The sequence below is a fragment of the Giraffa tippelskirchi genome, chromosome 13, assembly GCF_054371585.1.
Source record: "Giraffa tippelskirchi isolate mGirTip1 chromosome 13, T2T-mGirTip1v1.2.pri, whole genome shotgun sequence".
Taxonomy (NCBI): Eukaryota; Metazoa; Chordata; class Mammalia; order Artiodactyla; family Giraffidae; genus Giraffa; species Giraffa tippelskirchi.
In genome coordinates, this window is record NC_137287.1 from 8,545,053 (window position 1) to 8,570,366 (window position 25,314).

At 58.2% G+C, this 25,314-nt stretch overlaps 1 protein-coding gene and 1 long non-coding RNA gene across 8 annotated transcripts; one reads left to right on the forward strand and one right to left on the reverse strand.

The window, feature by feature from the left end:
* Positions 1–3,451: 3,451 nt before the first annotated feature.
* Positions 3,452–22,200, reverse strand: MLXIPL (MLX interacting protein like). 7 transcript variants are annotated; one of them, XM_081557893.1, is made up of 18 exons: positions 21,806–22,200; positions 17,935–18,041; positions 17,317–17,360; positions 13,565–13,647; positions 13,310–13,399; positions 12,935–12,979; positions 12,178–12,379; positions 11,987–12,067; positions 8,921–9,090; positions 6,855–7,407; positions 6,554–6,621; positions 6,328–6,475; positions 6,039–6,151; positions 5,815–5,934; positions 5,532–5,659; positions 5,325–5,448; positions 4,506–4,635; positions 3,452–4,236 (listed from the first exon to the last, which is right to left on the reverse strand). In XM_081557893.1, exons 1-18 carry the CDS (start codon positions 22,175–22,177, stop codon positions 4,118–4,120), a joined length of 2,697 nt encoding a protein of 898 aa, XP_081414019.1. In that variant the 5' UTR covers positions 22,178–22,200; the 3' UTR covers positions 3,452–4,117. The 7 variants fall into 7 exon arrangements, 5 of the variants coding, with proteins under 5 accessions (XP_081414019.1, XP_081414018.1, XP_081414021.1 ...); XM_081557892.1 differs by having other exon boundaries at positions 6,328–6,478; XR_014073336.1 differs by lacking the exon at positions 17,317–17,360 and having other exon boundaries at positions 4,506–4,630; positions 21,806–22,129.
* A 65-nt stretch (positions 22,201–22,265) lies between these two features.
* Positions 22,266–24,598, forward strand: LOC145532559 (uncharacterized). Its single transcript, XR_014073339.1, has 2 exons — positions 22,266–22,512; positions 24,385–24,598. It is a non-coding gene; the product is annotated as an uncharacterized LOC145532559 (long non-coding RNA).
* Positions 24,599–25,314: the final 716 nt, after the last annotated feature.

Genomic DNA, 25,314 nt, shown 5'->3' on the forward strand with positions numbered 1-25,314 from the left:
CTACGTGACAGACTCACCCAAGCCATGAAGTGGGTGGGTAATCCAGTTCCTGGAAATCTCCACCCCTTCCCTTAAACAGTTGGAGTAACCCTCCCACTCATTAGCCTGTGAAATTACCCAGCCCATAAAAACTCACCACCCCAGATTTCGGGGAGCTCTCATTTTCCCACTTGACCCCTGCCCTGAGGCCTCTCTCACCTTCTGAGACAGACCAGGCAGACCGCGTGCTGCCTAGGGAATGTGTGCACGCGTGCGTGCTCAGTCGCTGAATCGTGTCCAGCCCTATCCCATGGACTGTAGCCCACCAGGCTTCTCTGTCCATGGGATTTTTCAGGGAAGAATACTGGAGTGGGTTGCCATTTCCTACTCCAGATGGAATGTGTACCTCTCTCAATAAATCTACTTTCACTTTACTGTGCGCTCTTGAATTCTTTCCCGCGCAAAGCCAGGGACACTCACTTGGTGGTCTGACCCAGAGGCTCACCCAAGCCTGGGACATGACCATCTCTTTGTGCCCACTTTCCTGCAGCAAACTGGCCAGACCTTGGTAACACACCAGAGGGCGATGGGGAGTGGGGAAGAGCTGAAGATGACTGTTCTCCGAGGGCACAAGTGTGTCTGGATGGTGGTGCCCTTCCTGGGCTTAGGGAGCATGGAAAGGTTCAGGTTAGAGGCGGAAGGCTGTGAACTGCTGTCTTGGGAATGCTGAGCTCTGTTTTGGCTCCTTCAAGGTTAACGGAGCTGTGGTATATTTGGGGAGAGGGAGGTCAGGGTGTGGCTCTGAGAGAGGGCAGTGCAGATACAGGAGAGGAAGCCCTCAGCTGAGAGGCCGGAGGCAATGACAGGGCCCGGAGCTTGCCATAGAGTGAGAAGGGAAGAGGGCTGAGGAAGGGACTGGGGGTGGGGCTGGGGGAAAAGGCTCCCACAGCAGGGCCTGGGAGTCACTGCCAGCGGGGAGGTAGGAGAGCCTGGATTTGCAGGAAAAGAGTGATTCAAGAAGGAGGCCCAGGGGACTTCCCTGCTGGTCCAGGGGTTAAGAGTCTATGCTCCCAATGCAGGGGGCCCAGGTTCAATTCTTGGTCAGGGAACTAGATCTCAGATGCCGCAACTAAAGATTCCACGTGGCAACTAAGACTCAGCGTAGCCAAATAAATTAAAAAAAATTTTTTTTTTAAAGCAAGAGGTCCAAAGGCCTTGGGAGCACTGCAAAGTGGTTGTTGGATTTAGCAGTGAGGGAGCCAAGTGACCTTGGAAAGAGCCGAGTCAGGGCAGGGGTGAGGCTGGGGTGGAAGTAGGGAGGGAGGAGGAGCCCAAAGGCAGGGGCTGGAAGCAAGTGGGAGGGGAGGAGGAGGAGAAGGCAGGTGTAGACGATTCTCTTAAGGGAAGGTGGCATCTAGAGGGGGACACAGAGTAAAGGGGATGTCCTCTGAGGACCGTTCTGGCAGGATGAGTGAGTGAAAGCAGCAGAGCAGAAACTCCTAGGAATTGACCTTTCTGAGAGCCTATAAGCCTCTGTCTGCAGCAGCAAATAGCACCTAAAGGCTGGGTACCTCTGTCACCTGCTGTGACAGTGCTCTGCTTAGTCACTCAGTCGTGTCTAACTCTTTGTGACCCATGGACTGTAGCCCGCCAGCCTCCCCTGTCCATGGGATCTCCAGGCAAGAATACTGGAGTGGGTTGCTGTGCCCTCCTCCAGGGGATCTTCCCAACCCAGGGATCAAACCCAGGTCTCCCGCATTGCAGGTGGATTCTTTATGGTCTGAGCCACCAGGGAAGCCCAAGAATACTGGAGTGAGTACAGCCTTTCCCTTCTCCAGGGCATCTTTCTGACACAGGAATCGAACCGGAGTCTCCTGCATTTCAGGTGGATTCTTTACCAACTGAGCTAGCAAGGAAGCTCTACCTGCACAGTAAAAAGTGGCTAAAAGAAAGACAGCCTGGGTGGGCAGCTCGTGAACCATGAGAACTTAGGCTAGCTAACTTCTCTACACCTCAAATTTTTGGTTGTAAAGTGGGGACCATAGTAGATAGTAATCATTATGACAACTCTTCCATCGGATTTACGCCAGGCACTGTGGTAAGTATGTATATTTACTCTTTAGTCCTCACCTCAGGCCTACAGAGGTAGGTGAGATGAGAATTAAGTGAGCGAATATACATAAAGCGCTTAGAATCATGCTTGGAACTCGATGAACATTAGGTAACCATGCAGCTAGTCCTCTTATTGTTATTATTCTACATAAACGTCAAAGCCCACAGAAAACTATCTCCTATTTCTAGCCGGCAAACATCTCTGGGTGTTCTGAGGACATGAGACGATTCAGGCTTGAATGATAGTTCTCAGAGAGTGGTACAGCTGTGAACATACTCAGAGCCAAGGCCACCGTCTGGTCCATAGTGGGCCCTCAGGAAACTGTTTTGTGTTTTTTTTTATTTACTTGGGTGCACTGGGTCTTAGTTGTGGTATGCTGGATCTTTTAGTTCTGGCATGTGGGATCCAGCTCCCTGACCAGGGATTGAACCCAGAGCCCCTGCACGGGGAGCATCCAGTCTTAGCCACTGGACCACTAGGCAAGTACCAAAATACTTGTTGAATGGGTCAATGAAAGGAAATTCTCTGGTGGTGTGGTCCAGGGTTTAGGACTCCATGCTTTCACTGCAGGGAGTGCGGCTTCAATCCCTGGTCGGGGGACTAAAAGACCGCTCCAGGTGCGTGGTGGGGCTTAAAAAAAAAAAAAGGCTCAATGAAAGGATCGATGAAGTGTTGCGGTTATTTACCCCAACTCCCCAGCTGCAGCATCAGTTCCTGCTAAGACATCCAGACCCGGTGGCCACCCACCCTCTGCTTGCATTATCTCACATGGTGGGGTGGTCACGACCCCCAAGGCAGCTTTCTCCTGGATAGTTCTGATGGATGACCCTGTTGCTTCCACCCCGGCCCTGCCCTCCTCCCATGTGGAAGGTGCTGAGCCTCTCTGAACCTGTCGGGGGCCACAGAGGGAGGATCTCCAGGCTGGGTGCTAAGTCACTCAGTTGTGTCTGACTCTTTGCAGCCCTATGGACTGTAGCCCTCCAGGCTCCTCTGTCTATGGGATTTCCCTGGCAAGAATACTGGAGTGGATTGCCGTGCCCTCCTCCAGCGGATCTTCCCGACCCAGGGATCAAACCCAAGTTTCTTAAGCCTCCTGCCTTGGCAGGAGGGTTCTTTACCACTAGTGCCACCTGGGAAGCATCTCCCTGCTTCCACCCTTTACTCCCTGCAGCCTATTCTCAACTCTCCACCAGAGGGATCCCGTTAAGGTCCCTCTGATCTTGTTCCACTCTTCAGTCAAAGCCCTCCAGGGGTTTCCAGCTCAGAGGACAAGCTAAGGTCCCGTCGTGGCCAGCAAGGCCCTCTACAAGGCCACAACCACTCTCTCTCCATCCTAGAACAAGACACGCTGACAGTCCCTGACAGTTTCTGTTTTTATTGATCAAGAATTCTTTACAAAATACACACACACGTACACACACACGTACACACACACACACACACACACACACACACACACACACACACAGATACCTGCCCTGGTTGGGTCACCCCCCTGCCCGCTTTCTCCTGGGATCAGACCTTCCTGGCCTCGTCCGGGGATGCCACCCTGTGGCCTTTTCCCCTACCAGCGGAGGAGCACAGAGAAGGAACTTCCTTTGTTTCCCTGCTTAGAAACACAGGCTAGGGCCCCCACCTGTGGGGGGAGCAGGTGGGAGTGGCAAGGAAGCATCGCCCCCTTCCCTCTTTCAAACTCCCTGAGTTGCCAGGTTAGGCTCCCAAGCATCACAGCTGCTAAGGCCTTGAGATCCTCTTCCATTCGAAGCTTCCCCATCCCCATGTTGCACACTGAAAAATGGAGGTCCAAAGAGGGAGGACGAGCTCCCCCTTAGCCGCCCCCACCCCCCTCCCTGCCCAGGTCACAGCATTAGCTGCTATTGTAGAACAGGGACTGGAACACAGTTCTTCCCGGCTTCCGGGAGATGAGAAGGAACCCTGCTCGACAGCCAGGACTCGGGGCAGGAGGGGCATGCCCAGGGAAAGTAGCCCCATGGTAGCTGAGTGAGCAGCAGGGTCTGGCCAGCACTATAAAGATTTGCCAAGGGTGCCCTCTGTGACTGCCCGTGTGGCTTGCTCGGGTATACAGTCTGGATCCGTCAGGATGCTGGTAGATGTACTCAGCTGACGTAGGGAGTTCAGAACAGCTGGGAAAAGAGAGAGAGGGAGAGACACTTTCCGGGGTCAGGGGTCATCCTACACTTGGATGCTAAAGACAAAAGGTTCAGGGGAGGAACTAGTCAGTCAGACCCTCCTAGGAGCTCTGTCTGTAGGTGTCCTAGTGGTCCACCCTGGAACGTGGTGGGGGATGGACAAAAGTCTAGGCTATACTGAGGACAGGCTGGACTGGGTCTGAGCAGGGCAGGCCCCCACCCCCTGCTCTGAGGCTTGGACACTCTGCTGGGCAGGCACGTACTTGGTCGGAGAGCAGGCAGGGAGCAGTACTGGTCCAGCCAGGCCAGGGAGGTCTGGCGGAGGCTCTGCAGGCTTGCTGTAGACACCATCCCGTTGAAGGACTCAAACAGGGGCCGGATGAGAATGCTGAACTGGAGCAAGGTCAAGGAGCAGGCCTGGTACCCTCACCCACTTCACGTGGAGCCCTGATGTCCGACCACTGTCCAGCCTTGAAGCCCAAGGACCCCTACTGAAGCCGCCCTCCCATCCACCGAGGTCCTCCCACAGCTCTCTGGCTCTCAGCTCCCTCCGCCAGCTCCCCCATGGCCTTCCCTGGGCTAGCCCCCATCCCTGGGCTTCCTGCTCTGGCTCAGTCAAGGGCTCGACCAGGTAGGGGAGTGAGAGATTCGAAGTCTTCCCGAGGGTCCACCCCAATCATCTTACTCAGAGTTTGGGCCTTCCCTGGTGGCTCAGATGGTAAAGAATCTGCCTGCCATATAGGAGACCTGGGTTCAATCCCTGGGTGGGGAAGATCCCCTGGAGAAGGGAACGGCTACCCTCTCCAGTACTGGGTTCTCCCCAACTGCCCCTAGGACTTTCTGAGGACAGGGCTGTGATCCTCTCCCCCAGTGGCTCCCCTTCAGTTTCCCTCCACTCCCAGCCCATCATCGGGCAATGCTGCTGACCAAGGTGCCAGGGGCCTGGCAGGAGGGGGTGGAATCGGAGCCCCTCCCTCTGGGAGCAGCTCCGAGACCCTGCCTGGCCTGGGGAGCAGGGTCTGCGTCAGGTACAGCTTGATCTGGCTGTAGCACAAACCAGGCTGCTGGCCCAGTGAGGATACTACCCAGAACTTCCAGTTGTGCAGCGTGCGGGTCCGGACATAGTCATCGAACATGTCTCGCATTTGGTCGAACCGCTGGTGTGTGATGGGCACCCCGGTAGCAGGCAACTGCTGCTGGCACAGGCTGGTGGCACGGGGTGGGTCAGGGCGGGGAGTCAGGCAGCAGGCCCCCTGCTGGCCCTGCACACCCTCGCCGCCCCCACCTACTTGATGGCGGCATTGAGCTCCTCGATCTGGTCCCGGAGCTGCTGGGCCTCCTCCTGCTTGGCCGTGCGCTCCTGCTGCAGCATGGCGATGTACTCGGCCGTCTTCTGCAGCGTGGTGGCCTTGCTCATCTACAGGGGCACCAATCAGGGTGGCCTTGGGTACTGGGGCCCCGGGGTGAGGCACTGGGCGAGGCGGAGGCCAGCAGGTGTGTGGATGGCCTTGGGGTTTGGTCTTGGGTGGGTAGGGGGGGGTCTACATGCGGCTGGGGGGCCTGGGCACTCACCTTGAGGTTGGGCTGGGTGCTGAGCGTGCTCACCAGCCCGTGCAGCGTGTCAAAGCCCAGCTTGATGTTGAAGCGCCTCTTCTGCTCCGCAGAGATGTGTGTGATGCGCCGGTTTTCTGTCTGGCGGTTGGGGGGAGAGGCAAGAGAGCCAGAGTGAGCCTGGGAGGGAGTGCCAGAGGGCCTGGGATAGAGCAAACAGACCTTAGGACGAGAACGGGTGCCACCTTGCTGTCTGGGCGGCCCCGGCTCAGCATGGGTTGCTGGGGAGAGATACGGATGCTCAACGCCCCTGGGCCCGGCAGCGAGGTCAGCTCCGCAGACAGCCGCCGCTCACCACCTATGCAGGGGACAGATGGACTCACAGACAGACCAATGCAGGGGAGAGGGTCCTAAGGCCCTGTCCCTCTCATCCTGGCCCCAGATGTCGTCCCCACATGTCGTCCCCACATCCCCCTTCCCCTCCTTCCATCCCGCAGACCGCTCCCCCCACCAGCTCTTTCAACCCCTCCTTACCGCTGGGCGCTGGGGGCGAGAGCCGCTCCACTTTGGGGACAATCAGGGGCCTGGGAGGGGCCAGGGCAGCCGGGCCTGGAGGCAGTCGGGGTGGTGTGGGGGCCGGGGTCGGGGGAAAGAAGGTGCAGGGGAACTCGGGGAGAGTGTCCTGCTGCGGTGGAGAAGGGCAGAGAGTCGGGGTGAAGGCCCGGGGTGCAGCCCCACCTCCCAGTGCCCGCTGTCTTACCGGTGACCCTGGGGGCCGGAGGAGAGCGCCGGACACCAGCGGTGGCTCCAGGGCTTGTTCAGGCTTGGCTGTGCAAAGACAGCATGCTGGGGGCCCCATCCATCGTCTCCCAAGGCCCCACCCCTCCCTTCCTAATAGCCCGCACCCCTTCGGGGTCAGGGTCCTTAACCCTGAACCTCCGGCTAAGCCAGCCCCTCACCCCCAACCCTCTAATTCTGCAGGCTCTCCGTCCACACTGGGTCCCCATCTCCCTTGCCTGTCCGCGTCCACACTGGGTCCCCATCTCCCCGGCCCGACTCACCGGCTGTCAGCAGCTGCGTGAGGCAGGGGTTGTTACTCCCGGCAGTGGCAGTGGGGCTGGCAGTGGCCGGGGCCACGGCAGGGGCGCCGGGCTTCCGCCCTCTGGGGGACGGGGCAGGGGGCTTGCCTCTGGGCCGCGTGCCTTGGGGTACCGGGAAGTGGGGCCCAAATGGGGGCTCTGAATAGCCGGAGGGTAGCAGGTCTATGGGGAAGGGGGCGGGGCCGGGGGCGGGGCCTGGGCCCGGCTGCGGGGTGGGTGGGAAGGGCGTGGGAGCAGACAGCGGGGATACTCCCGGGTCGGGAGGGACCGCAGGGAAAGAGAACCTGGGCGAGAATAGGGGCTCTTCTTGCAGCAGAGCAGGCGGCGGGGCCATGGGAGGGAAGGGGGGCGGGGGACAGGGCTCCAGGCCCAGCCCCTTGGCAGGGCCAGGGTACTGGAGGAGGGGTGGGGGTGCAGGAGTGGGTGGGAGCTTGGGCTTGGGGTCTTCAGGAAGCAGGAAATCAGAGTTCAGGTAGGTGCTGGAGTCCAGGGGGCCAGGGCAGCTGCTCCGAGCCTGGTTGGGGGACAAAGAGCAGAGGAGAGAGCTGGCCTTTTGGGGAGCCTCCCAGGCAGCCTCCTGCCTGGCTGAGCTCTGGATTGGGCACTGTGGGAGTTGAATAGTCCTTGGCCTCAGACACACACATCAGGGACATTACAATCTAATGAGGGGAAAGAGTGGGGCACATTTATACACAAATTTAAGCATGAGAAAGAGCATCAATTTTTCCGCCTGCTCATTCATTCACTAAATTATTTATCAATCCATCCACCAACCCATCCATCCATCCATCCTCCATCCATCCACCTATCTATTCTCTCATCTATGAGCTAGCTCATCCACCTATATTTCCACCAGCCCACCAGGTACTAACCCATTCACCAATCCATCCAACCACCTATACTTCCTTCACTCACCCACCAACCTTTCCACAGTCTCTCCATCTATCCACCAGCTACATATCCAACCACCAGCCCATTTATTGATCCACCATGTACCACGTGGTTGTCGCTCAGTCGTGTCCGACTCTTTGCAGCCCCCTGGACGGTAAACCTGCCAGGCTCCTCTGTCCATGGGATTCTCCAGGCAAGAATACTGGAGTGGGTTGCCATTCCCTCCTCCAGGGGATCTTCCCGACCCAGGGACTGAATCTGGGTCTCCTGCATTGCAGGTGGATTCTTTACCATCTGGACTGCCAGAGAAGCCCTTTATTGATCCACTAAACTACTTATTCATTTATGAATCCATCCACCAGCCCATCCACCCACCCAACCACTCACCTAGCTATCATATACACCAACCATACAAGCATCTACCCCCATCTACAACCCAGCGATCTATTCTGCAACACACCCACACATTCACACACTCATCCATTCACTGACTTGTTCAATCACTGGGCAACCATTTTTGCCAGCTGTGAATGTGCTTGAACAGTGCTCAGGATGGGAAGATGCAATGTGGCAAGAGTGAGGATGTGGTGAGTGAAGCAGAGCCCTTCCAGCAAGGAGCTCATCATCTAGTCCAGTAGACAGACCTCTCAAACAACGAACTAAGACAGTGCCGGAAAAGTCTTATGACGGAGGGAAAAGGCAGATAGCCTAGCACCGGGGGCGGGGGGCAGCATTGGATTGGGGCCTGGAGTTCCTGAGCCAACCTGACAAGAGTCACAGCTTCCTAAAGGCACGTGCTCAGCTTCGGTCTCCATGTTTCCGTTCATGCTTCTCCTCACATCTGGCGTACCCTCTACAGGTCTCTTCTGCCCCAACCCAACTCATTCACAAAGCCTGGAACCACCCCCTCTTCCAGGAAGCCCTCCAACAAGCAGCTCAGCCCCATGCTCCTCTGTCCTCAGCCTCCTTCCCTCAACCATCTTATCAGCCCTGCTTCACGAGGGTCTTTCCTCCCCAGCTGAACCATGCCCTCCGGTCTCTCTCAATGGACTGAGCATACCCAGGAAGTACCCCGAAGACCTCCTGGGCATGGGCAGGTGAGCTGGGCAGGGCGGGGTGGGGGCGGGTGAGCTCACCTGCAGGCGGTTATGCCCTGAGAGGTGGGTCATGCCCGAGCAGGCAGGGGGCACCTCTGAGCCCAGGATCCCACTGCCGAGGATGGGGTCAGCCATGGGCCCAAAGCCGTGGGGCTCTGGGAAGTTTGACGGCGTAGGCGTCTGTGGGGGGCGGTAGCTGGTGAAGAAATCTGGAATTCAGACGCACAGGGTGGCAGCCGTCAGGGCTAAGGCCGTGACTGGAAGCAGTGGGCTGGCCCTGTCCCCAGGCTGGGTTGGCGGTGGGGTGGGGGCCGGCGAGGGAGGGGGCCCTTCCAGGGGAGATTGTGAAACTGGGAGAGTTTCTGTCTCACCCAGGGGGAAGCAGCGGCGGAGGCTCGAGTGGGACGGGCCTGAGTGGGAGACAGCCAGGGAAGGGCGTGGGGGTGTCAGCAGGACCCCAGGAAACAGCCCTCCCACCGAGCCCCCAAACTGACTCCTGAGGACCCCCTTCCACACCCCCAGACCTGGGAACCCCAGGCCTTTTCTGCGCCTGCTGGGGACATAGAAAGTGTGTTGGGGGGAGGAGGGGGTGACTACAGAGTGCCAAGGAGGGATAGGGTGAGGTCCAAGGGGAGGAGGTCTGAGATGGGGAAGGGCATCATCAGGGTGTCAGGAGGTCACGTAGTGAGTCGGGGGAGAGAGAGGTCAGAAGGTCAGCGGGTCTGGGACAAGCTGGGTTTGTTGGAAGGTCAGTGGGTAGGGCTACAAGCGTGGAGGCCAGGAGTCAGGGGTGAGAGGCCTAAGAGGGTCTGAGCAGGGTCAGAGGGTGGGCTCAGAGTGGAGGCAGGGGTGAGGGTCGCTAGAAGGCCTGAAAGAGCTGGCAGGGTGGGGGGCAGCCAGAGTATTCGAGGTGGGGGTTGTGTAAGCCCCAGGCTATTCTGGTTTTGGGAAGCAGCTGTCCGCGGCCTAACCACATCCCGGGCCCGGTCGCCGCCCGCCCACCCACTGCCTTCCGGGCACCTTTCTCTGACCCTGAGCAGCCTTCTGTCTGCACCAGCTCCCAAGGCCTCCTGGTCTGGTCAGAGGCGACCCCACTGGCCCCAGCCACCCCGGCCAAGACAGCCGGTCAGGCTTTCTCCCAGGGCCCCTTGAAGGAAACCCAGGAGTGGGATAAGCTGGCATCAAGCCACAAGCCCAATGGGGTCTTATTTGTGCGTCTTACGGGACGGTGTGGCCCAGGTGTTGCTGGGTGACCGGTTCTGCATGTGTCTGTCTCACGTAGCATCTGTCTGTCTGCCTCCCTGTGTGCTGGCCCCGCCGTCTGTTGCTCTGTCTGATCCTGCATGTACCTGCCCTGGTGTGACTTGGCGTGACCATGTCTGCCCCGTGCCCGTGTCTGTGTTTGGCTGTGTGTCTTTCTCGGCCACGAGATCAGAATCCTCCAGCCTCCCTTCAGCAGGACTAGGAGGTGGGGGGTGAGCGCCCATGGACCCCGCACGCCCAGCCCCACAGAGACCACGGACCTCGTCACGTCGCCCCAGGATGCTCAGGGTCTCAGAGCAGCCCCGCTCACAGCTGCCGCCCACTCCCCAGAATCGGGTGGGGCTCACAGAGCAGCAAGCCCAGCCCAGCCCGAGTCACCAGGGTCCCCTGGCCATAGCAGGTCCCCACCCCACCTTGGTTGGCAGAAGTCACTTCCTAGCCCCAGCCACCCAGGGAGCCCTCCCTGGCCTGTTCCCCCTACTGACCTGCCATGCCCTGGCTGAGCGTCACCCCCCACACCCCCCCGCACCCCCAAGCCCCTTCCCTCGAGAGAGTTATGGCTCCCTTACTGGGTTTCCTCTCAAGTGAGGAGCTCTTGGGGACAGAGCGGCAGCTCTGAGGGCCCTGGTGCTCCGGATGCTCCCAGTTCACGGGGGCGCCTGAGGGGGCCATACTAGCCCCCTTCCCTGTGTGACCCAGGCCCCCTATGGCAGGTCATCCCAGCTGACACCCACTCCCGCAGCCACCCTGCACTTCCTAGCCTGACGCTCAGATTTTTGCCCAGAGCCCCGGGGTGGGGGCCGCTGGGCTCCTACCTGTGGCAGGGGTCTGTGCGCCCCGACAGGGCCGCTGCCCTCCCAGCCGGGTCTGCTCCCAGGGCACTGCCATCAACACTGCTGCAGTCCCTGCAGCTCCCCCCCCAGGCAGGGGTGGGGGTGGTTCCTCATTCCCTCGTCCCCGCCCCATGGGCCTCCACCTCTCAACTGACAGGCCTAGGACCCCGCCAGTCAGGAAAGAGTGGAGGGGTCACCAAAACCAAAGCCTTTATGCCAGGAACCTCTTTTCTGTCCCCGAGGCCTTGGCTAAGACAGGTTGAGCCCCGGAGTCCCCTAAGCAGGTGACCATCAGAAGCAGTCTCCAAGGCCGACAGCTGAGTGAAGAAAGCCAAGTGGGAAGAAAGCTGCCGTGGAGACAGAGACATTTGTCCAGGTGTGCTGTACAGACGGGATGTCTCTGGAGGGACATGAGACACCAGTGGCCGGTGGCCCTGGGGCTCAGGAGAGGGAGGTAGGGCAAAGGGCTACTTTAAAGAATGCTTTATAAGATAAGATTCCTGGGGTTTAAAAAAAAAATTACATAGGAGGAGAGAAGTGGGTGAGGTCTAGATGAAAGAAGAATGGCCAAGAGCTGATAAATGTTGATGTTGGTGAGGGTTCCATGGGGTTTCTCTCTCCCTACCTGTGTGGGTGCTTGAAATGTTCAATAAATAGTTTTTAAAAATGAGTTATATAAATACAAATAAACAGACTCAAACAAAGGAGAGGGATCAAAGCCCTTCTCTCCCATGAGAGAGTCCATGCTTTCCTGCGAACTCCCCAGAGCTGGTGGCTTCAATGGACCTGGTCCCCTGTCCCCTGCCAGGTACCCTGATCTCACTGGAGGCTACTCTGGCTGCATCCCAAGGCCCAGACAAAGGGAGACCAGGAAGATCCCTCAGAAATCACCCAGATCATCTATCCTTTCAGAGGGGCCTGGGACCAGCCTGAGGTCTCAGTCATACTGGGGCTTTCCTACCACTGACCTGTGGGCCGCCCACCCCCCCAGGGGCAGGGCCTGCCCCACCTGAGATCTCCATGAAGTCATCCAGGCTGGGCTGCAGCGGTGTCAGGTCTGGCTGGATCATGTCAGCGTTGCCCACGTAGGCTGGAGGGGGTAGGGGTGATGTCAGGAGTGCTGGGCAGGGTGGAGGTGGGGGGCACCCGTGCCTGGCCATCCACCCCTGGCTGCCTCCCTTCCCTGGTGCAGGCCCTCACAGTCCTCAGGGGGCAGCTGCAGGGGTGTGGGGCTGGGCTGCGTCATGGTGAAGAGCGTGTCAGAGATGTCGGAGAGAAAGCAATCCAGATCCAGAAGCTGGCGCCCGCCGGGCTCCTCCTCCGGGCCCCCCAGCAGCACGGGTACCACGCTGGTGAAGAGCTGCTCGCACCATCGCTCCGGCGGCTGCCACCCCCCTTCCGCCTGGGGAGACAGAGCCGTCAGCAGCCCTAGGAGACCCCACCACCACCCCATTCCTTCCTGGCCTGGAGACTCAGGGCGCTCCCACTACTCCTGGCTCTTCCGGGTCGTTGCCCCCTGCCTGGGGGGAGGGGGTGGTCAGCCATCTAGACAGACCGCTCTCCGCTCCTGTCTCAGGTGGACTCAAGTTTGGTGCCTGAAAGGCTAGGGTCACCGCACTGGCCTCTAACAACTCTTCCCCGGGAGATAGACTGAGATGGGCTTGCTGAAGAGCTAAGGGTCCCCTCCTGCCTCCTCCATTTTTCCCTACCCGGGACCCCGGTTCTAACAGCCCTCTGTTCCCCCATGCCTCCCCACCACCTGCTTAGTCAACCAGAAGTCTTGGGGTCTTCCCACTACTGCGCTCCAAGGCTTCCCCTCCCATGGGAAGAAGAGCGCAATTCACCAACTACAGGACAGCGGCGACGCCCACTCCCCTGCCCCCCGCCCGCATCCCACCGCCACTGCCTCGCCCACTCAGAGGCAACCGTCCATCCTCTGGGTCCAGGGAGCACCCACCTGCTTTGGGGCCAGGAGATCCCCTTCCCGACTGGACTTACGAAGCTGCGGGAACACACAGACGGGGACACTGGACCCCCTGCCCCCATCCATCCCTCCCTGCCAAAGCCTCCCCTACAGGCGGGCTCCCTCCAGATCCACCGGATCCCTCGCTGCCCCTCAGGAGCTCCTTGGCGGTAAGGAGGCTGCGAGGAGGTCCTGTGGCCACGCGGTGGCACTGTCGGCCTGGGTGTTAGTGGACGGCGGGTGGAGGGGTGCGGGGGAGGGCGGTGGGACCGGGGCGTTCCCCCGGGGCTCTTGCAAGTGACGCGGTGGCCAGCAGCCGCAAGGGGAAATGTCCCTACTCCCCCCCACCGCCCCCACCCCGCCACTGACCCGCTTCTTGTAGTAGATGCGCCACTTGTGGTACTCGCGCATCACCACCTCAATGCGCCGCTTCCAATAATTTCCCTCCAAGACGACGGCCTGGGGAGGGCCGGGAAGGGGGCTCAGTGCAGGGGTAGCACTGACCCCACCCTCACCCCAGTCTCCCTCTGGCCCAGTCCCCTCCCGCTCAGCACGAGGAGTGATGGGCGGGAGGGGCCCTGGTTTGGCAGGGCGGCAGGTGATTGGTCCAGTTGGTCTCGCTACCTGCGGTTTCCGGTGCTCATCAGCCTCAGGCCCCTGCAGGGGGGTCACGAAGCCACACACGGGGCTCTTCCTCCGCTCCACATCTGAGAGAAGGGGGCCAGGTCAGGGGTGCCCAGCTCCCTCATCTGCCACACTATGAAATCCTGCCAGGCCTTCCATGCTCAGACTAAGTGCCACCTCCTCCAGGAAGCCTTCCAGGCTGTTCGGGCCCTCCCAGATCTCCCTTTTCTATGAGACCCTGTGAAACAAACCTCCCACGCACCATCTGCTCCTTTGGGAACTTAGTAGGTGTGCAGATAATGCTTGCTGAGTGGGAACTTGGGGGCCACAGGGAATGAATTGTCCAGAGAAGGTCTCGGTCAGGCTGGCTGGCTAAAGGTCCAGAGCCCTGGTTCCTGCCTCAGGGTGCCCATTTCCATCTCAGAGAACCATCCCTGCTCCACTTCAGGCCACCTGCCTGAGCTCTTTCTCTACGTCCTCCTCTCCCATCCCTGTTTCCAGCCCTGAACTCTCCCCAGGCTCCTTTTTGGCCAATAAACAAGTGCCAGGCTCTCCTCCCCTTTGGCTTTTCTCCCAAACTCTGGAAGAGCTGTCACTTGCCACCTCCACTTCCACACCTCGCAGTGGCACGGTCACTCCTATACACCAGCATCTGTCCCCACACTCACCCCGCTGACCCAGCTCCTGAACCCAAGGGTCTGGCCCTCCCCAGCCCCATGCTCCTTGACCTTGGCTTCAGGGCACCCCCCTCCTCCTCTCTAAGCCCCAGGAGACTTCCCTCTGTTCTCCTGTCTCCCTGACCACTTTTCACTGGCCCTGCTGCCAGCGCCACCCCAACCTCTGTCATCCTGCTCCTTTGCAGCTTGAGACTCATCTTCCAGCTGCCCGGGGGAACCTCCACTAGGCTGTCTCAAAACATCCTCTCAGATGTTCAGGGACTTCCCTGCCAAGCCAGAGCCTTCTCTGGACTGCCCACCTGGCCTCCCAGTGCTCCAACCTCCCATCACCTCCCAGTGTCCCCATCTAATCTATGGACTGACCCTCTCAACCTCAAGGATGTGTGACATTTCTTCCACTGTTCCCTCCCCTCCATATGCTGTCACCCCCTGGTCTGGTGTCATTTCTCACCTTGACCTCCCTGACTCCAGCCTCACCCTCTCCAGTTCACCTTCCTTCTGTGACCAGGTCAATTCTTCCTAAACCACTGGCAGTACAGGCCTAAAACCCTCCATGGATCCCTGAACCTCCTAGGTAAAGTCCACGCCCCCTAGCCTGACTTCCAAGCCCCTATGACTGGCCTCGCTGCTTCTCCTGCCTTTCCGTCTCCTTCATAGGCCCCACCTGGAAGCCAGACAGCTAGCCACCCACCCCACCCCCCTGCCCCAGCAGCCCTCTGGTTTTATTTTATGCAGAATGCCTTTCCCTTCCCTCCTTTGCTTCATCCATCCACATCTATGCCTCCATCAGGATAGCCCAGGACAGCCTCTCTTCTGGGAAGCCTTTCCTTGTCTGAAACAACCCCTCAGTCCCACCTGCCTCACTCTCTGCCCTGCTTCGGCCATCTCTCTGCACTCTGGCCTTTCTGCTGGGAGTGAAAGCAGGGGTGGTGCCTTTTAGCCCCAAATCCTTGCATCTGGCACAGAACTTGGTACACAGCAGGCCTTTAGAACCCTGGAACCCGCCCCCCCCCCGGTCCCACCCCACGATGGAGTGAGTTTTCCTGGCAATCTTGACAAACAGGACTTCCGGGGTGTCCGTGGAGCCCATCCTGCTTCAACCCACAGCCAGCTTCCTCTGACACAGAGGACGGGGGACCACCTGACCATGGAATTTCTTGGGACCTTCAGCATCATTTACAAAGTTATGTTCTAAAGGACATTCTCCAAGACTATCCCTGTGGGAGTGGGGATGGGGGTTGTCCTGGTTGCTAAGCACGGCTTGGACAGAAAGCAAAGGGAGGGCCCTTGGCTGTGTGAACTCCCAGGGATGAGAGCAAGGAGGATCTCAGAGTCTCTCTGCTCCTGGCTTCATTGTTGAGGATATGAGCCAGGAAAGATCGGGCTTGTCCAGGGTCCACAGAGAGTCAGCACTGAGCAGGCCTGGTCAGGCTCTGCCCTCCCCGACCCAGTGACCCTGTGCTCTGGATGGAAGGGCAGGGATCATGTGACTTCCTAGGGCTGGGGCATGCTTTACTTTACAATGGTAAGTTCATCAGTTCGTGCGGCCTCCTAGCCCCTTGCACCTGTGCTGGGACAGGGGAGCCACGGAGGAATCAGGGATGAACCTCCCAGCTTATGGGGAGAGACAAGGAAAGCACATACATCACAACAGCTAAAGCGGGGTGGCAGGTCTGCCCAGGAGAGGGGCACAGTGCCCTGGGAGCTCAGAGGTAATACGATGATTTGGCGGTGTGAAAAAGGAAGGGAGCTTGGAGGCCCGGAGCCTGCCCAAGAGAGGCAGGTGTGAAGGGGAGGAGCCAGGCAGCCCCCCAGCAAACCCGCTCCTCCCGGTTTCCTGAAGCCCACCTTCAAACCTTCCGGGCTCAGGAAGGAGGAGTCCTGAGACTGGGTTTCAGGCCTGCTGTGTGCTGTTGTTATGATCACAGTAATAGTAATAAATCGCAGCCTTCACCTGAAGGGAGCCCTTGTGTGTGTCAGGCCCTGTGATGCGACATGGATCATCTGTCTTGCTGAAAACCGACAGCAAGCCCAAGCAAGAAGGTGTATTATGATTCCCACTTTACAGAGGAGCAAGCTCCAGCTGGGGGAGGCGAGGGCCTTTCCCGAGGTCACAGAGCTAGGACGTGCAAGAACTTGACCCAACTGCCCTGTCTGACTCGGAACTCGGGGCCCTTCCATCAGCTTGTGCCATAGTCTGGGTGAGGACCCCCCGCTGGCATCAGAAATTCCTTCTGCAGAGAGAGAAGGGTTTGCATCCCATTCTGCTTTGGAGGGAAAGCCTAGATGGGGGAACCTCAGGGTGGCCATGGCATGGTGGGGGAAATTAGAGACTCCTTCTCCCCCTAGCCTACCAGCTTCCTGGTTTGGGCAGGGCCTGTCCTGAGCATTTCTCACTGGAAGCCAGCCAGCTGGGTGCAGTGGAAGGGGCGTTGGGCTGAGCTGGAGAGCCCTGAACTCACAGCCAGTCATAGCTCTGCTCCTTTTATGCTTCGTCACCCTGAACACGTCAGTGTTCATGCCTGGAGAATCCCCATGGACATAGGAGCCTGGCGGGCTACAGTCCATGGGGTGGCAAAGAGTCGGACACGACTGAGCAACTAAGCACACACACCTTGAACAAGTCACTCACCTTCTGGGCCTCACCTGCTCATCCATAAAATGGGGGTAATAATAACCTGTCTCCCAAGGTTGCTTGGAAGCCTTAAGTAAGATGATTTATGAACCTGCCAGGTACATAAGGCAAATAGAAACCAAAAAACAAAACAAAACAAAATAAAAACAAACCCACTCCTTTTCTCTGCTTGAATGGAACCCAGTGGGGCCAGTACAGAGAATACACGGGTGGGCCCTTGTGAGCTATGTGTTCCTAGCTCAGCACAGCCTTCGATTCTGCAGGAGGACGTTACTGAGCTGGACAAGGTCTAGCATGGGATCGACCGTCCTCTCAGCCTCTGCTGCCCTGCCATCGGGGATGGGTGGGTTTTGCACCCCCAAATGAATGACCGTGACCTCCTCAAGGTTACATTAGATTCAACCATCATTTATTAAGCACCAGCTTTGTGCCAGGCATACCTGTGATCCCCATGCCAGCCATGAAAGTTAGGAGTCTTGGCCTCCTTTTATAGATGAGAAAATGGGTTCAGAGAAGTCAGACAACTTGCCTGCAGTTACACAACCAGCAAGGGCCAGAGACAGGGTGGGAAACCAGCTCTGGGTGACTGAAACCAGAGTTGCTTCCACTCGACCATGTGGCCTCTCTGGGCTCCCTCCCCTCAAATCTCCATGGCAGAGGGGGCACCTAAGGACCTCACGGGATAGCTCGTGGAGACCCGCCAGGATCCGAGTTTCCCCTTTGCGATTGGCCCAGATAGTGCTGAACGCCTCTTTCTACCCTGGCATTTGAGGTGCCTGACTACACTAATGGGGTACAGAATGGGCTTTCAACTGTTCCCCCATCTCAGCCCACTTGAGGACTTCTAAGGGGTGACTCCTGCTGTGCCCAGCTTCACAGTAGAGAGCGCCCTTCGGGAGGGACACGTCCCCTGCAACTCTCTAGGTTTAGAAGCTGTCGAGGGGTACTGATGCTGGGGACCCCGGTCTCCCCCGAGGTGCTCTGCCGGAGCCGGTGCTGAGGGTGCCCAGGGCAGCCCCTGTGTCAGCCCTCCTGCCGGGCCCGTGGTGCCCACTCACACTGGATGTACCAGGCCCTCCAGATGGCGTTGTTGAGGCGGATCTTGTCCCGGCACAGCAGCTTGAGGCCTTTGAAATTCTTCCACTTGGGAGAAACCAGCTTGCCACTGTCAGAGGGAGAGGGCTGGGTCAGGGTGCAGGTGTGGAAAGTTGAAGGGGGGTGCTGAGCTCCACTCTCTTCCCGGGCCCTGGGGCACTCATCTATGGTGGGCTATTTGAGGGACCACCCCAAAATCCTGCCCCTCACTCTTACCTGCCTGAAATGACTACCTTTAAAATATTCTCCCAGGCCCCACTCCAGGCCTCTGTGTTCCTCTGGCGAGACCTGCTGAGACCTGTTTCTGAGCTCAGTCCTTGGAATGACAATGCCTGCCCATTTCTTACTGAAGGAAACTGAGGGTCAGGAAGTAAAGGGGACGTGCCCAAGGACACAGGGTGGAATCTCACTGAGGCCCTGTGGTTTTTTTTCTCCATCCATCTCACTGGCCCCCTGAGCCCCCCAGGGGTTGGGTCAGATTTGTCTGAGTACAGAGGGAACTGGTTCACCAGAGGCGACCTCCAGGTAGCCAGCTGCTGCCTTTTCACTGCCGGTCCGGTGTCTGCCCAGCCCAAAACCCCAGCATGGCGATCTGGACTGAGCTGGAAGGTACACTGTTTCCCAGAGTGTGCGTAACTTGACAGCCACCAGGGCCCAAAGGAAGGCAGCTAGGATGGTGGAGTGATGGGCAGGGGCTGAGATCCTGACCCTGACCCAGGTAGTCAACCCAATCCACGTGATGGATTGGGCTCTACCAGGTGAGGGGCTTGACTCTCAGGGTCCTGACGGTTGCAGGCAAAGTCTGCCACCTCCAAGGAGCAGGCCTAGGAAGTTAAGATGTTCAGGGTCTTCGGACCCCTGCTGGTCCCTCCCTCTTCCTTTCTCCCTCCTTCCTCATGGTTCCCCAGCTGGGGTAATAAACGAGTCCCCTCTGGCCCACCTTCTTTTGCTCGCATGGAAGGCTGAGGCCCCAAGCTTAGTCTTCCAGAAGACCAAGTCTGCTCTCTCTGGGGGCCTCTCTCAATTCCTGGGGCTGAAGGGCAGGTGGGTGGCAGTCTGGCTCCTACAGCCCCTTGAGCATCTGAGTCACTGGGTCCCCTCTACTCTCTGGTCTCCCAGCTCCTGTGTTTGCTTTGGGGTGGGGTGGGGGGACCGCTACCCCAGGGCACAACAGGCCTCATTACCCAAATAGGGTACATGGCCCAAGCACCCAGCCCACTGGCTGCCTCCCCATCCCTCCTAAGTTAGGTAAACACCATCTGTCCAGTAGGGAGACAGAGAGAGGGGGGCACTCTGATACCTCCCGGGCCAGCTTCTTTTGTGGCACCTTGCGGCGGGGGGGGGCGGTACTCCTGAGTTTGTGGCCCCAGCCTGTATCCCAGCAACCTCCCAGCCCCCTCTGATCACCCAGTGCCCGCCCCCATCCCCCACCTGCCTCCCTCCCTCTGCCATTTCCCCACTGAGGTTATAGTGTCTGTGGCCAGGCAGGGCCTGGGGAGGTGAGACAGTGACATCGAAGCCCAGGAGGAAAGGATTTCGTTGGGAGGGGAGGAGAGGGGCCCAGACTGGAGCAAAAAGCCTGTGGTCAGAGTTCAAAGGATTTTTTATGACCAATAGAAATTCTGGGAATTTAGGGAATGAGAAGAGGAAAATGCAGAACTCCCCCCCTCACCCCACATATCTACCTTGCAGAAATTCCTTTAGAGTTTTCCCTGATAGCGTCCTGCTTGTTCTCGCTCATCCCTGAGGCCACTCTTTCCATAGTCAGCCAGCTCTGACCATGAACAGGGATTTTCTCAGAACTTTCAGAACCTGCCTCCCTGACACTTCCACCCACAGAACCACGGAACATGGGCCTTCTGCCCATGCGAGCAGTCTTCTCTCTGCCCACACGGCCCTGCTGAGGGTGAGAGCTCACCAGACGTCTGCAAGCTGTCCCTCCAGGTCAAACTGACCAGTTCCACCCAGCACCCCTGGACTCCCCTGCCTTGCTGTCCCTCCCCATCTACTTTCTCTCTTGGGATACCCCAGCTTCTTCACTCCTCTCCCCTCCAAGGAACCCCTATAATTAGAAGTCTTTAAGGGCTAAAAACACTGTCCGAGTCTGACTCTCAGTTTTTCCCTCTGCCAAATGGGAGAACTCAAGAGTCCTCCGGTACCGAGCCACTCCCATCCCTACCCCTTAGGCCCCCACTCAGGGCCAGCCACAGAGATGGAATATTCTTGGTGTTTAGGGAGAAAGCCCAAATCTCTCTACCCCAGCTTCCCCTAACTGGGGTCACAACAGTGTTGTCAGCCTCCTAGTGGGGGTGGTTCTTGGAGTGGGCTCTGTCCCCTGCCTGGTCATTTCCCCTGAATCTCCCCTTTGGGTCACCCATGGTCTGGGATGGGGGGTGGGCCTGAGCCAGCCCAGGCAGAGCAGTGTGTGCTATAAAGCAAGAAGCTTAAGTTGGGAATGGGTGGGAAAAGGGGACCCTGGAGGACCCTGGGAGCAGGTGCCCCCTCTGGCTGGGCCCGCATCCGGTGTCCCGTGACCTTAGATGCCCTGTCCCCTGAGGTCCCGTGATGTCCGAGGAGGGGAGGGAGGAAAGGGATGGGAATTTGAACTTTCCACACAGGTCTGGGCTCTGGGCAATCAGATTGCAACATGACCTGGGCCCGGGGCCAGAGCGTGTGGGCCAAGGTTACAAAGCGTCCAGCCAATGGGGTCCAGGCTGGGCGCCGCAGCAGGAGGTGGGCAACACTCCCCCGCAATCCCCACCCCTGCTCCCCGGCTCCCAGTCAGTGCCAGTCTCTAGCCAGCGGTTCTCAGAAGAGGAGGAGGCGCCGCAGAGGAAGAGGAATATTTGCACAGAGAAAAGATCAAGGCCGGCCGATCCCCCTTTCTCTCCTACGGGTTTTCGGTTGATAATTTATCCTGGTCCCTCCGCTCCAGGGAACTTTGCTCCAGGGCACCAAGCCAGGACCCTGGTTCGCGCCCTCCCCTGGGACACAGGCGTGGAGCTGGGGCCGGGGCGCGGCCGGCGTGCTCTGCGACTCGCCGAGCAGGGGTTCCAAGCAATATTAGGCGCAGAGCCTCGCGCGGAGACTCGGGGAGGCGATCTCAGGCACCCCACTACCCGGTTCCCGGGGACCAGCCCTGCGCAGCCTGTATCACCCCGTGCCGGACCCCGCTGGGAAACTGCGAGGGAGCGCCTCCTGGGTCCTCCCCAGGCACTCTCTTCCCGCCACCCTCGACCCAGCAGGTTAAGAACAGGTTAATTGTCTCGCAATCAAGGGGTGCAGAGTGGACGAGAGACTGGGTTTCAGTCGACGCTGGCTATGAATTGGGACAACCAAGGCTCGAGGAGTATCGCGTGGGTGCAAGAAGAGTCGGCCTGGGCAGGGGGTTCCGTATTGGGAGCAGAAGGCTGCAGGTGTCGGGTGGAGTGACCCCCGGGGTGAACGGTGGGGATGTTAGGACCGCCTAGGGTCCTGGGAGAGCGAGGGATGCCCTGCGGGCATTCTTTGGGGGCGGAGGGGTCAGGACTCGGGGAGAGAGGCTGGAAGTGGGCCTCTTGAGGTTGAGGTGGAAGGCAGGAGGTCCCTACCCCACCAAGAGGGAGTCTTGGTGGCGAGGAATGGGAACCCGGGAGGGATGCAAGTCGGGGGGCCAAGTGGAAAAGGCGGGATCAGAGACACTCCGGGGTGGAGGAGAAGAGGGGATCCAGGAGGTGGCCCGAGTCTCTGAGAACAGCCGGGACCAAGGCTTGGGCCCGGGTGGGTTGGCCGGGGGCCCCAGAGCGAGGTCCCGCCATAGAGGGCCGAGGCCGCCGGCCCCGGAGCCGCCCTCACCTGTAAGCCAGGCTCATGCACTCGAACAGGCGGGTGAGTGTCGGGTCGATGCTGCGCGGCCCGAAGTCGGCGTGCCCCAGAGACCCCTCCTGGTCGCGCCGCCGGGTCAGCGAGTCGCTGTGCGGCGACGACACCATGAAGTGACCGCTGTGGATGACCTGCGAGCGAAGCAGCCCGCCCGCGCTGCGCCGGGCATTCGGGTCCTCCGAGTCTGTGTCTGAGTCCGAATCTGGGCTGGGGACGACCCGCGGGCCCTGCAAGCCCGCGACCAGACCCGCCAGCGCCCCGGCCATGGTCATCGCCGTCGCCGCCTCGCCTGGGCTCGGGGCAGCTGCGGACGCAACCCGTGTCGCCAGACCGGCTCGTTAGCATATCCCCTCCCACCGCTTATTAGCATAGCCCCGCCCACACGGCCGCGATAGGTCGCTCGAGGGGGCGGGGCCTCGGGGCGCGCGGGAGCAGACGGGGCGGGCTTACACTAACAGTCAATACGCCTGGTGTGAGAATGCCGGGTCAGAACTCCCGCAGGTCTAGAGCTTGGCAGAGGAGATCTCTTATCTCCTCTCCCATCGTTCCTTACGCTGTGACCACCTGGAGTCCTGGTGGAACCGCGCCTACGTCACCAAAGGGCTCTCAAGAAGAGCAGTTCACGCCTGAGCCAGAACATCCTCAGTGCCAGGGATCCCTGCTCCCCGGGTCGCCCTTCCGTGAGTCCTCTCATCTAACTACTCCCCCCCCCGCCCCGCCCTCTCTGACCTCCCGGCTCATATTCACTCCCTCTCAGTGCTCCACCCAGCTGAAAGCACCAAGTGTTGCGTGGCCTGACCCAAAGGAAGGTCCGGATACCTCCAGTTATCATTGTAACCATCACTGCACCTGCCCAGAGGTCCTGGGGGGTTTACCTGACCGTGAATCCTGCCTGGACACGCGGGGTCCGTACCAGTGGTGAAGGGGAAAGGAGAGCCGTGGTCACCCTCCCCTGGACATCCCCTAGGCAGCCTATCTCTCTGGGTCCCCTCCTCTCACCGACCCTGTGGCCCAGCTTGTGTTCTCGTTTCTAAAGGCCCTCTTCTCACTCAGAAGAGACAAACTAGGCTGTTTGGTCTGAGGCATTTCACACCTGTCACCTCACTGGCACCTTTAACAACCTTTAGGGTGGGTTCTTACCCCACATCAGAGGGGGCACCAGAATCCACAGGCATGGAAACAAGCCTGGAATTCTTCCAGGCTTCCCACCCAGGGCCATCTCTGCCGGGGGTGGCAAGGCGGTGAGGGCTGGAGGCAAATGTTAACCTCCCTTGACTTTGCGGAGGGTGTGGTCTATCTTAAGTCACAGGCAGACCAAGGGAGGACACGGTCGGCTGGGGGCTGAAGGCTTGGACAAGGCTCCCCCACACACTTTCTTCCAGCCCATGGCAGGGTCACACAGCTCCCAGAAGCAAACGGCAGTGCCCTGAGGGCCACTGGGACCGCTTCAGGTGCTGAAATGGTTACCCAGGCTGGTCACAGGCCAGCCCTTCCACCCACCACGTCCCCTGGACAGGTTCCCTCTCTCCCTGCCAAACAGTCACCACATGTTCCCAGGAGCCCCAGCGACCCTGCACCACTTCCTCCCTGCTGCTCTCTGCAGGGGGTGGATTCTCCCTGCTCACCTCAGCCTGCCCTTCTCTGGAGAGAGGGCCATCTCTAAATGGCCCTTTTGGAATCCTTGGCTCAGTGAATTATCCCTCATGTGCCTGTCTGACTTCTCCTCTGGCCTCTGGGCCCTGAGGCAGAACTGTGTCCTGGAGTATCTGAACCCCCACACTGGGCACCCAGGGACTTGGGGGACACACTGGGGGGGTAGGGGTGGGAAGCAGGGCCTCCTCTCCCTTGGAGCCTCCTTGCTTCAGGTGGTGATTTAGTCGCTCAGTCGAGTCTGACTCTTTGTGACCCTATGGACTATAGCCCACCAGGCTCCTCTGTCCATGGTATTCTCCAGGCAAGAATACTGGAGTGGGTTGCCATGCCCTCCTCCAGGGGATCTTCCTGACCCAGGGATCGAACCTGGGTCTCCTGTGTCTCCTGAATTGCAGGATAGCAGGGACTTAGAACCAAGAGTGTTTCAAGTTGAAGGACCCTAAGACAGGGGATCCCCTGAAGAAAGGAAAGGCTACCCACTCCAGTATTCTGGCCCGGAGAATCCATGGACTGTGTAGTCCATGGGGTCACAGAATTGGACACGACTGAGTGACTTTCACTTTCTTTACTCATTGAGCCATCTGGAATGGGGAAGTTGAATTCAGTGATGTCTTAGGGTCCTGCAGCTTGAACCACTCTTGGTTCTAAGTCCCTGCTATCACCATTCCAGCTCACACTCCCATGCTCCTCCAACCTCTTGTCCCCAGGAGACTTTCGCCTGGGGGCTTCCCTGGTGGTCCAGTAGTTAAGACTCCATGCTGCCACTACAGTTCAATCCCTGGTTGGGGAACTAAGATCCTGCATGCTACACAGCATAGCCCAAAAAAGAAACTTTCCTCTGAGCTAGTTTTCACTAGGGTGGGTTATCTCCCTTACTTCATGCCTCTCTCTTTGCCCAGACATCAGCTGGCTCTCCACAGGCATCTGTACCCCATCTCTGCCCTCCTGAGGCCCGAGCACTGAAAATATAATCCCTCTGCACATAATTCAAAACAGAACAGCACTGCCGGAAATAAAAGGAAGTCCACAATAAACAGGACCCTACTTTATAGCACGGGGAGCTATATTCATTATCTTGTAATAACCTGTATCAGAAAAGAATCTGAAAAAGAATATATATGTGTGTGTATGTGTATATTTTATTGCTGTTTAGTCGCTAAGTCCTGTCCGACTCTTTCGCAACCCCATGGACTGTAGCCTGCCAGTCTTCTCTCCATGGGATTTCCCAGGCAGAATACTGGAATGGGTTGCTATTTCCTTCTCCAGGGGATCTTCCCGACCCAGGGATTGAACCCAGATCTCTTGCACTGGCGGAGAGATTCTTTACTGTTAAGCCACCTTGGGAGCCCATATGTGTGTGTGTGTATAACTCAATCACTTTGCTGTATACCTAACAATCTAATACAATACTGTAAATCAACTATGCTTCAATTAAGAAAAAAACAACCCAAAACACCTTGACTCCCAAAATGCAAAACAGTTACCCAATGAATATTGGAAAAAAAATTTTAAATTCATTTATTTGAATAAAAAAAAGGGAGTCCACAAATTCTGACTTCTCCCATGATGACATCTTCAATTTAAAAAAATGTGTGTATCAATTACTAAGTTTTAAAAAGTATCCTAATGCCCCAACCTTGCTGAGGCCTTGGATGTGTGATTCATTCACCTTGTCTAGCCTCCAACCTATCTGTTGACTGTTTAAAAGGAGGTTTTTTTTTTTTGTCTGTGCCACATGGCTTGTGGGATCTTAGTTCCAGACCAGGGATTGAATCCACACCCTCAGCAGTGAAAGCTCACAGTACTAACCACTGGACTGCCAGGGAAGT